The sequence below is a fragment of the Pongo pygmaeus genome, chromosome 1, assembly GCF_028885625.2.
Source record: "Pongo pygmaeus isolate AG05252 chromosome 1, NHGRI_mPonPyg2-v2.0_pri, whole genome shotgun sequence".
NCBI classification, from domain to species: Eukaryota; Metazoa; Chordata; class Mammalia; order Primates; family Hominidae; genus Pongo; species Pongo pygmaeus.
This window is the reverse complement of record NC_072373.2, coordinates 211,527,755-211,539,016: the sequence shown is the minus strand read 5'-3', so window position 1 is coordinate 211,539,016 and position 11,262 is coordinate 211,527,755. Positions and strand designations below refer to the sequence as shown.

Genomic DNA, 11,262 nt, shown 5'->3' with positions numbered 1-11,262 from the left:
CCATTCTGTGGGTTGTCTTTTCACTTTCTTGATAGTGTTCTCTGAAGCACGAACATTCTAAACTTTGATGGTGCTAACTTTACTTTTTCTTTTGCCACGTGTGCTTTTGGTGTCAATATCTAAGAAACCACTGCCTAATCCAAAGTCATACTTACTCCAGTATTTTCTTCTAAGAGTTTTACAGTTTTACCTTATACATTTAGATGGTGATTCATTTGAGTTAATTTTTTGTGTACAGTATGGGGAAGGGGTCTCAAACTCCTGGGTTCAAGAGATTCCCCTTGCCTGGGCCTCCCAAAGTTCCGGCATTTCAGGCATGAATGAACCACTGTGACCAGCCTGTTTTGTTTTTTAAAAACGACTGTATTGGCCAGGCGCAGTGGCTCACACCTGTAATCCCAGCACTTTGGGAGGCCAAAGGCAGATGGATCATGAGGTCAGGAGATTGAGACCATCCTGGCTAACATGATGAAACCCCATCTCTACTAAAAAAAAATACAAAAAAATTAGCCGGATATGGTGGCACACACCTGTAGTCCCAGCTACTTGGGAGGCTGAGGCAAGATAATTGCTTGAACCCAGGAGGTGGAGGTTGCAGTGAGCCGAGATCACGCCACTGCACTCCAGCCTGGGCCACAGAGTGAGACTCCATCTCAAAAAAGAAAAAACAAACAAACAAACAAAAAAAACCTACTGTATTGAGACATAATTCAGACACTATACAGTTTACCTACTTAAAGTGATGATTTAATGTTGTTTCATGTATTCAGAGTTGTACAACCATCACAATCAATTTCAAAGCATCTTCATAAGCGCCCCCAAAAGAAACCCTGTACTCATTAGCAGTGAATCTCCATTTCCTTGCAAACCTCCTCCCAGTCCTAGGCAAGCACTCATCTACTTTCTCTCTCTCAAACAGATTTGCCTATTCTGGACATTTCATACAGATCAAATCATGCAATATGAAACCTTTTGCAATTGGCGTCTTTAACTTTACAAGTCTTCAAGGTGCATTTACATTGTAGGTGTTTCATTACTTCATCTTATTTACTTATTTATTTAGAAACATGGTTTGCTTTGTCACCCAGGCTGGAGTGCAGTGATGCATAATCATAGTTCACTGCAGCCTTGAATACTTGGGCTCAAGCAATCCTCCCACTTCAGCTTCCTGAGTAGCTGGGGCTACAAGTGTGAGCCACAGAACCCAGCTAATTTTCTTTTTATGTTTACTAGAGACAAGGTCTCACTTCTATGTCCAGACTGGTCTGGAACTCCTGTCTTCAATTAATCCTCCTGCCTTGGCCTCCCAAAGTGCTGAGATTACAGGCGTGAGCTACTTTTTTATTTTTTATTTAACAGCCGAATAATAGTCTGTTGTATGAATATACCACATTTTGTTTATCCATTCATTCATTGATGGACATTTGGGTTGTTTTTACTTATTGGCTATTACGAGTAATGATATTGTGAAAACTCATGCCCAAGTTTTTTGTGGGGAGATATGTTTTCACTTCTCTTGGCTATATACCCACAAGTGGAACTGCTGAATCCTACGGTAATTTTATGTTTAATCCTTTGAGGAACTGCCGAACTATTTTCCAAAGTGGTTGTACCATTTTACATTCCCACCATCAGTGTGTGAAGATTCCAATTTCTCCACGGCACTTCTATTGTCTGTCTGTCTTACTACTCCCATCCTAGTGGGTGTGAAGTAGTGGAAACACATTGTGGTTTTTATTTTTATTTCCCTCATGGGTAATGATGTTAAGCGCTTTCTCATCTGTCTACTGACCATCTGTATATCTTTGCTAGAGAAAGTTCTATTTGAATCCTGTGTTCATTTTTCAATTGCATTATTGATATTCTTATTGTTGAATTATAAGAGTTCTTTACATAATTCAAGCTTCTCCAACCCACGACCCGCAGGCCGCATGCAGCCCAAAGATGGCTTTGAATGTGTGGCCCAACACAAATTCGTAAACTTTCCCAAAACATTATGAGATTTTCTTGTGATTTTTTTTTTTTTTTAAGTTCATCAGCCATCGTTAGTGTGAGTGTATTTTATGTGCGGCCCAAGACAATTCTTCTTCCAGTGTGGCCCAGGGAAACCAAAAGATTGGACACCCCTGGTCTAGACAGAACATCATCTAGTAAATGATTTGCAAGTATTTTCTCCCATTCTGTGGGTTGTCATTTAACTTTCTTTATGGAGTCTTTAAAGTAAAAGAGTTCTAAACTTTGATGATGTCCAATTTAATTTTTCTTTTGTTGTGTGTGCTTCTGAGGAACAATTCCCCAATCCAAGGCCACAAGACTTATCCCTATATTTTCTTTTTCTTTCTTTGAGAGTCTCGCTCTGTCACCGGGGCTGGAGTGGAGTGGCACAATTTTGGCTGGCTGCAACCTCTGCCTGCTGGGTTCAAGTGATTCTGGTGCCTCAGCCACCAGAGTAGCTGGGATTACAGGAGTGTGCCACCATCCTGGCCCTGTATTTTCTTCTAAAAGTTTTTATAATTTTAGCCTATACATTTAGATCTATGACTCATTTTGTGTTTATTTTCTTATGTATGGTATGAAGAAGGGGTCCAACTTCATTCTCTTACTTGCAAATATCCAGATGTTGTTGAAGATGGTTATTTTCTTTTCTTTTCTTTTCTTTTTTTTCGAGATGGAGTCTTGCTCTGTCGCCCAGGCTGGAGTGCAGTGGCACGATCTCGGCTCACTGCAAGCTCCACCTCCCGGGTTCACACCATTCTCCCGCCTCAGCCTCCCGAGTAGCTGGGACTGCAGGCACCTGCCATCACGCCCGGCTAATTTTTTGTATTTTCAGTAGAGACGGGGTTTCACTGTGTTAGCCAGGATGGTCGCGATCTCTTGACCTCGTGATCCGCCTGCTCCGGCCTCCCAAAGTGCTGGGATTACAGGCATGAGCCACTGCGCCCGGCCTAAAGATGGTTATTTTCCTTGTTGAATTGTCTTGACACTCTTTAAAATTAATTGACAATACATGAAAGGGTTTACCGCTGGACTCTAAATTCCAGTCCATTGATTTATGTCTAGCCTTATGCTAGGACCACACTGTCTTTAGCATTGTAGTTGTTTTTCCTGTTTATTTGTTTGTTTTTTGTTTTGTTTGGAGAATGGAATCTCACTCTGTCACCCAGGCTGGAGGGCAGTGGCCTGATCTCGGCTCACTGCAACCTTCATCTCCCAGATTCAAGCAATTTTCCCCGCCTCAGCCTCCCGAGTAGCTGGGATTACAGGCGTCTACCACCACGCCCGGCTATGTAGTTTTGTAGTAAGTTCTGAAACCAGAAAGTGGGAGTCCTCCAACTGTGTTCTTTTTCAAGCATGTTTTGGGTATCCTGGGTGCCCTGAATTTCCCTATGAATTTTAGAACCAGTTTTCCAACTTCTGTGTTCTCAAAAAAAAAGCTGGCTGGGTGTGGTGGCTCATGCCTGTAATCCCAGCATTCGAGGCACCAAGTGGGGCACATCAACTGAGGTCAGGAGTTCAAGACCAGCCTGGACAACATGGCAAAACCCAGTTTCTACAAAAATACAAAAAGTAACCAGGTGGGTGGCTTACACCTGTAATCCCAGCTACTCAGGAAGCTGTGGCAGGAGAATCACTTGAACCCAGGAGGTGGAGGTTGCAGTGAGCCGAGATTGCGCCACTGCACTCTAGCCTGGGAGACAGAGCAAGACTCTATATCAAAAAATAAATAAATAAATAAATAAATAAAAAAGCCAGTTGGGATTTGGACAAGGATTATGTTGAATTTTCTTATCATCTTGGGGATTTTGTCATTTTAAGCAATTGAATTTTGCCCAAGGCCCTGGAAGCCCACCCCTTGCACCAGTGTGCCCAGGATGTGGGATATGGAGTCAAAGATTATTTTGGAGCTTTACATTTTCACGCCTGCCCTACTGGGTTTCAGACTTGCGTGGGCCTGTTGCCCCTTTCTTTTGGCCGATTCCCCTTTTGCAATGGGAATCTTACCCAGTACGGGTACCACAATTGTATCGTGGAAGCAAATGACTTGTTTGATTATACAGATTCACAGGTGGATGAAACTTGCCTTGAGTCTCAGATGAGACTTTGGCCTTATGATTGAGTTGATGCTGAAACAAGTTAAGACTTTGGGTGACTACTGGGAAGGGATGACTGTACTTTGCAATGTGAGAAGAACATAACATTTGCGGGGGACTGGTACTGGTACAATGATATCATTAGGGTATTTTGTCCCCTCCAAATCTCATGTTGCAATGTGATCCCCAATGTTAGAGGTGAGCCTGGTGGGAGGGGTTAGGCTATGGGGGCAAATCCCACATGAATGGCTTGGTGCCATCTGTACAGTAATGAGTGAGTTCCAGCTCTATGAGTTCACACAGGATCTGGTTGTTTAAAAGAGCCTGGAATTTCCTCCCCCGTCTGTCTCTTGCTCGCTCTCTCACCATGTAACGCCCTGGCTCCGCTTCCCCCTCTGCCATGATTGTAAGCTTCCTGAGGCCCTCGCCAAGAGCAGATGCCGGCACCACACCCCCTTGTACAGACTGCAGAGTGGTGAGCCAAATAAACCTCTTTTCTTTATAAATGACCCAGTCTCAGGTATTCTTTTATAGCAACGCAAACAGACTAACACACAGCACCCTGGGAGGTTTCATTCTTCATTTGGTGGTGACTCTTCTGTTAGGTATTTGTCCAAATACTTCCATCCCTAAGAATTTACTGAGGCAGTTCTAAATTAAAGAAAATGTGAGTAACAAAAGAGGTTACAGAAGAGCCTTGGGCAACCTGAGAAACGATGGGCCTAGCGGAAGTAGTTGGGACATTCGTGAGCAACTAAATGCCAGGCTTGATTAAAGGCGTCTACGACAGTCGGCTCCAGGGGCCCTTCCTCTGCCGCTGCCAAGTTCTGCTCCAGCTGCTCCAGGCTGGACATGCCCAGGATGACCGCGTCCCCGTGGGCACCCTGCAAGGGAGACGGCCAGACTTCAACCCTCTTCTGCTGCACAGCAACTCCACTCACAGCCCTCCCAGCCACCTCTCTGCTGAGATTTGGGCTCTCTTGTATCCCAGACATTCAGAAAGAACTTAAGGTGCCTTGGATAGCTGTACCCATGTGACTCAAAACCTGTATCCCTTCCCCTACTGCCACACGACGCTTCCAGACAGACCTACATTCACAGCCCAGTTCTGCCCCACAGCAGCTGTGTAAACACAGCTGTTATTAAACCTCTCTGAGACTCAATCCTCTTTTCTATTTTCAACATGGTTATGGGTGTGAAAAATTATGTAGAGCACTTAGCTCCCATTTATTATTGAGCACCTACTGTATATATGCCAGACACTATTGCAACATCTAAGGCTGGAGTTGGATATAAATTTGAATGAGGAAGACATGATGTACCAAGAGAGGGAAACTCCAGCTCCCACAAAAAGGATGAGACTAGTGGGCTTAACAGTTGAACCTGTGTTAAAATGTCTGCCCCTTTCATAGCTGGGTGAAACTCAGTTTCCTCGTCAATAACACTGGGATAGTCATTTCATAAAGCTGAAGGAATAATGAAATCCCTGCAGTGAAGCCCTCATTACAAAGCCTGGCACTTGGATACCATCAAAGACCAATGGGAAGGCCGAGCGCAGGGGCTCAAGCCTGTAATCCCAGCACTTTCAGAGGCTGAGGAGGGCGAATTGTCTGAGTTCAGGAATTTGAGACCAGCCTGGGCAACATGGTGAAACCCTGTCTCTACTACAAATACAAACAATTAGCTGGGCATGGTGGCACATGCTTGTAATCCCAGCTACTCAGGAGGCTGAGACAAGAGAGTTGCTTCAGCCCAGGAGGCAGAAGTTGCAGTGACCCGAGATCATGTCACTGCACTCCAGCCTGGGTGACAGAGTGAGACTCTGTCTCCAAAAAAATAAAACATAGAAAAAGACCAGTGGGAAGAATGTTTGTGAGAGTTGAAAGAAAGAGAAATTTCAGAGGAATCTATAAACAAATGTTTCAGCCTTCATCTAAAGATATTGCTGGTTCCCCTGGAAGGGAAGAAGCTGAGCACTCAGGGTCGCTGGTTACCTGCAGCTGTGAGTGGTGGTACATCCACCGGAGGGTGGCTGAGGTCATGCTGGGGGCGCTGGCACCATACGCGGCCTGCAGGGCCTTCTCCACCAGGGCAATGCCCTCGAAGTGGTTCTCCTTCCAGTAGCTGGGAAGGGGGGATGGTGGCACAGGTGTCAGTACCATCAGGGCCACATTGGGAGCCACAGCCAAAGAGCCAACCAGGGCCACTGCCCCACCCCACACCCTGCAGCCCTGAGGGGCAGGTGTTCTCTCTAGTCATAGGTCTCCCACTTTGCTGGGCATCAGAACCACCCAGGATGCTGGGCCCCTCAGCAGAGACCTCAACGAATCTTTATTCCTGAGGACTCAGCAGCCTGCTCTTATTTTCCTTAGGGACATGAAGGCTGCTAAGATGGGTCAGGACTCAGCCCCAGGCCTCCTGGACCTCCCTCCAGAGCTCCTTCTTTCCTTCCTAGCAGGTGATTGCTCAGGAAAGAGCAATGACTTCAAGACCCCAAGGTCCAGGGAGACTCATTTCCTCCTGGAGGTCCCAAGACAACAAGAAAACCAATGGAGGGTTTGGAAATTCCTGAAGAAATTCAGGGGAGTAGGTGCAGCAGCAAGGAAAGGCCTTACCCCAGGAGCAGCCCAGGACTTCATTCCACATAAAGCAGACTCCACCCCAGCCATCCACACCAAGCACCCCCAGCTCACCGATTCCTGTACAACTCTGCCCAGGTATTCCCAAAGAAGCGGCCCACAGGCTGTTCCCCATCCTTGTCCTCATACTTGTACTTGCCAGTCAGCAGGCCCCCTGCGGGAAGGCAGCAATCAGCCCCCAGGCCCAGAGTGCCCCAGAGGCTGCCACATCCCTCAGGGCTCTGGTCTAGGGGAGGGGCAGGGACCCAGGAAGGCTGAAGGACACAGCCTTGACCTCTTTGACCTGAGAGGTCAAAGTTTGTCAAACCCTCCCTGCTTCCCAGGTCCTGGGCTGGGCATCTGTGGGTCGGGAATAGGCTGACACAGGGTCAGGAATGCACCACGTACCAGCCAGAGGGTTGAAGGCATAGAACCTCAGTCCAAAGTGCCTGAGGCAGGGGAAGAGTTCCGTTTCTACCTGCCGGGTGATGGCGTTGTACATGCCCTGTAAGGAGAGGGCCCCAGGGGAGAGGGTGGATGTGTCAAAAGAAGAGACTTCAAATTTACCCTTCCAGAACCCTGATTTCAGACCTTAACAATTCTAGGACTTTAACCATCTGGGCATATACTTATTCTTACTGGTGCTGGTGAAAGGGGCTTATGCCCTAGGAAAATTCATTCATTCAGCCAACTTTCATGAGCACCAACTATGGGCTGGTTGTCAGATTTAGATTCTTAAGCCAAAAGGACAGAGTCCCTTCCCTCAAGGTTTTATAATAAGGTCAAGTATAAACAGTTATAATTGAGTCATGAGGCAATCATAATAAACTAGAAAGTTCTGTGACCAGTGCCTGGCACCAAGCAGGTGTACAAATATTTGTGCAATGAATCATGAGGAGGTAAACAAGGACCTGAGGTCTCAGGGTCTTCTGGGGCCGTCTAGAAAGGCTTCCAGAGGAAGAGACACGTATGTGAGACCTGAACCCTTCTCCCAGGGAAGGGGCAGTGGTGGGGGAAGGGCTTGTTCCAGGCTGAGTGCAGGGGAAGGTGGGGAAGGAAGGGTCCAAGGTGCACAGTCAGGCAGGAAGGAAGCAGATGCCCAGTGGCCGGCCTGAGGAACTTGAATGGCATCCTGAGGGTACCTGGGAGCCATCTGCAGGCTTTCAGCAGGGGAGTGGCTGCTATGCAGAGGGTATGGGGGCAGTCAGAGGGGCAAAGACAGCCCAGGATGAGCAGGAGTTCTGGAGACCTTGGCCTCTGCAGCCCCGGCCCTCACCTGGTACACAGTGGGCAGGATCCAGCCGTTGCTCTTGCAGAGGGTACAGATCTCGGCCACTTCCCAGGCAGCATAGTTGGAGAGGCCAAGCTCCACAAACTTGCCCTGCTCGGGTGAGGCTCCAGTCAGAACCCAGTGCAGCCCAGACCAGGAAAGGGAGGCCAGGGTGGGGCCCCTGGGAGTGGGGCTGTTCCCTGCTCCACCCTGGGACTGCCCTGGTGCCTCTGCTCTCACCATTAGGATCAGGATAAGGAGAGCAGCAGCGGACCACCTCCCAGAGCTCAGGGGTCCCCTCACCTCCTGGTGCAGCTGGTGGCAGGCATGCAGCGTCTCTTCCACCGGGGTGCTGTGGTCTGGCATGTGCAGGTAGAAGAGGTCCACTCGGGGACACTGCAGCCGCTTCAGTGACGTCTCCAGCTGGAACCGGAGACTGTCAGGCTTCAGGGAGTTCCCAAACAGTGGATTGGCCTTGGTATCAATTTTCACTGAGAGGAAAGAGAAATGAAATTCAGGGCCAGGTGCCGTGGCTCATGCCTGTAATCCCAGCACTTTGGGAGACTGAGGCAGGCAAATCAGAAGGTCAGGAGTTCAAGACCAGGTGGACCAACATGGTGAAACCCCGTCTCTAATAAAAACACAAAAATTAGCCGGGCATGGTGGAGCCCGCCTGTAGTCCCCAGCTAGTCCAGAGTCTGAGGCAGGAGAATTGCTTGAACCCGGGAGGCGGAGGTTGCAGTGAGCCGAGATTGTACCACGGCACTCCACCCTGGCGACAGAGTGAGACTTCTTCTCAAAAAACCAACCAACAAACAAACAAATTAAACAACAACAACAACAACAAAAAGAATCTTAGTTCCTAGTGAGCTGGACTAACAGGTGAGTGGAGAGTCCTCTTCCCACTTTTCACACTTAGAAAGTCACTTAGGCTGGCAGGAGGGCAGTCACTGGAACCCTTGAGGCCTGGCAAGGAGCAGGTTTGAGGAACTATTCATCTGGAATTTTTCCATTCCACCACCACCCCTCTGCTTCTCAACTGAACTTAACTTCAGATCAGATCTGAGGACTTTCGCCAGCCAACCTTGGACTCAGGCAGAAGACAAAGAAGGATTAAAAAAGAAAAGAAAAAAAAATCAGAAATAAGGGCCAGGCAGAGGGTGCAGATTTGTGGTGGCTCACACCTGTAATCTCAGCACTTTGGGAGGCCAGAGCAGGAGGATCACTTGAGCTCAGGAGTTTGAGACCAGCCTGGGCACCAAAGTGAGACTCTGGTTTCGATGAATAATACAAAAAATTAGCCGGGTGTGGTGGCACAGGCCTGTAGTAGTCCCAGCTACTCAGGAGGCTGAGGTGGGAGGATGGATTGAGCCCTGAGAGGTCAAAGCTGAAATGAGCCATATTGCACCACTCCACTCCAGCCTGGGCAAAAAAGCAAGACCCTGTCTAAAAAAAAAAAAAAAAAAAAAAAAAAAAAAATCAGAAATATGGTTAGAGCTCTCACCGAGTGGCAGCCGGGTGATCTAGAAAGAGCATGGCACTGAGATGCATGCACAGGCTAGGTTTGTTCTGGATCTACCATGTGGTGAATCAGAGGAGAAATAAGACTCCACTCAGACACTCAGAGTGGAAGGAGGCAAATGGTGCTAATACTAAGAACAAAGAAACAGCTAACATTTCCCAGCCCTCACTATGTGCCTGCCAGGCATCGGCCTAAGCACTGCAAATGGCATCAGACTGAGGGCGGTTCCTCCTGCCCCTATACACACATCCTCCCCTCCGGCCACACCTGCCTCCTCCAGCACCCGTGGCATTGCCAAATCACATTTGCCTTTCCACACCCATGCCCACTGCCCTGACGCCCTTGCCCTTCGTACTCTTCCTGACAAACTCCTATCTGTTCTTTCTTCACAGGGTCCCTCCCAGGAAGGGGTCACTCTGGGCTCCCCAGCCATCTCTAGAACTGGAGCTTCCTGGAGTGGGTTAGTGTCCATTTCTCTCCAATAGCCTCAGACAGAGCCTCCACAGAGAGGGCAGTGAGACCTGTACCACCCCAATCCCTCATCCCCCTGAGGGAGCTGCCAAGGCTCCCGGGCACTGCCACCCTTGTGCGGTGCCCTTGTGTGTACCACAAGGTACTCAGAGCAAAGTCCGGGGCCCCGAGCAGGCTGGCATGTGCAAAGGAGGAAGCAGATAGTGTGCTGGGTCCAAACTCTGATTTTGGACTGTGCCAGGGAGTGCCAGGCGGCAAGAACAGAATTTCTGCAGATCAGGCCCGTCAAGGGCACCTGGAGGGCACAGGTGGGGACAGGAGCTGCACAATGCCAGATTCCAATGTTTTTCGTGCTCCAGAGAGGGGCTAGCCAAGTCATTCCAGGCAAGACCAAGTCATGCAGGCGTCAGTGAGGGTGCTGGCTACCTCCCGGAAGAGAAGAGAGACGAACAGAAGAGAAGACGAGAGAAAAGTTGTCCGGAGCTAGACGTGCCTAAGGAGCCTGGGGTTCCCAAGGCTGCGAGGTGGACGGGGGTGGGGGCGGTGGGGGGGACAAAGCCTTGGGTGCTGCCCCGGGCCAGGGAGAGCGGTGCGGTGCACGGCTGTGGACAGGCTCAGCTCTGCACGGTGCAGAGGGAGGATCAGGGGCCACTGTTACCTCTGCAGTCGCTGCCGCCCAGCCCAAGCCCCAGGCCGCCAAGGATGGTCTCGGAATGGCCGTCGCTGTACACGAAGGCGGTGTCTATCTCGGTGTGGCCGCGCTCCAGGAAGGCGCGCGTGACTGCGGCGCTGGTGGGCGCGTCCATGCGGCGCCCCATCTCCATGGCCCCCAGCACCGTGGCTGGCCGGGCCCGCGACAGCTGCCGGGACATGACGGCGGCAACGGGAGACTGCGACAGCCCCGGAGCAGCGGCGCGCAGCGGTCGGAAGCACCAGCCCCGGAGCGGGCGGCCGCTTGGCTTTAGAGACTGGCTCGGGCCCCGCCCACCGGGGGGTGCAGCTGAGGGCGCGGCCGAAGGTGCCCAACGCCGCCCACGAGCTCGACTCCACGCTCGGCTACTAGGACCTTCTGTACTTGCACCGAGCAAGCTGCGAAATGGCTGTGGCTTCGTACCGGTGACTCGCGTCTTGGAGATTTTAACACTCCTCAACGTCCCCAAGGGTGAGGGGGTCCAAGGGTGGCAACTATCCCAAAAGGCGGGGACTCTTCAGGCCTCCCTGCCCCGTCGTCCCTCCTTCCTCGGCCTTGCCCCGGAGCTGTCCTGGGTCTCTGTCTCCTCCAGGAGGGAG

General features: G+C 49.9%; 1 protein-coding gene across 1 annotated transcript; it reads right to left on the bottom strand.

Annotated features, from left to right (window-relative positions):
• Nucleotides 1-4,651: 4,651 nt before the first annotated feature.
• Nucleotides 4,652-10,953, bottom strand: LOC129045242 (aflatoxin B1 aldehyde reductase member 3). Its single transcript, XM_054503719.2, has 7 exons — nucleotides 10,631-10,953; nucleotides 8,283-8,470; nucleotides 7,986-8,090; nucleotides 7,118-7,214; nucleotides 6,785-6,884; nucleotides 6,086-6,215; nucleotides 4,652-4,975 (listed from the first exon to the last, which is right to left on the bottom strand). Exons 1-7 carry the CDS (start codon nucleotides 10,842-10,844, stop codon nucleotides 4,814-4,816), a joined length of 996 nt encoding a protein of 331 aa, XP_054359694.1. The 5' UTR covers nucleotides 10,845-10,953; the 3' UTR covers nucleotides 4,652-4,813.
• Nucleotides 10,954-11,262: the final 309 nt, after the last annotated feature.

Coding starts and splice junctions, on each gene's coding strand:
- LOC129045242 (XM_054503719.2), bottom strand. CDS start 10,844: ATGTCCCGGCAGCTGTCGCGGGCCCGGCCAGCCACGGTGCTGGGGGCC. Junction 8,471..10,630: donor GGGCGGCAGCGACTGCAGAG/GTAACAGTGGCC, acceptor CTTTCCTCTCAG/TGAAAATTGATACCAAGGCC. Junction 7,215..7,985: donor TCCTGCCCACTGTGTACCAG/GTGAGGGCCGGG, acceptor CTCTCCTTACAG/GGCATGTACAACGCCATCAC.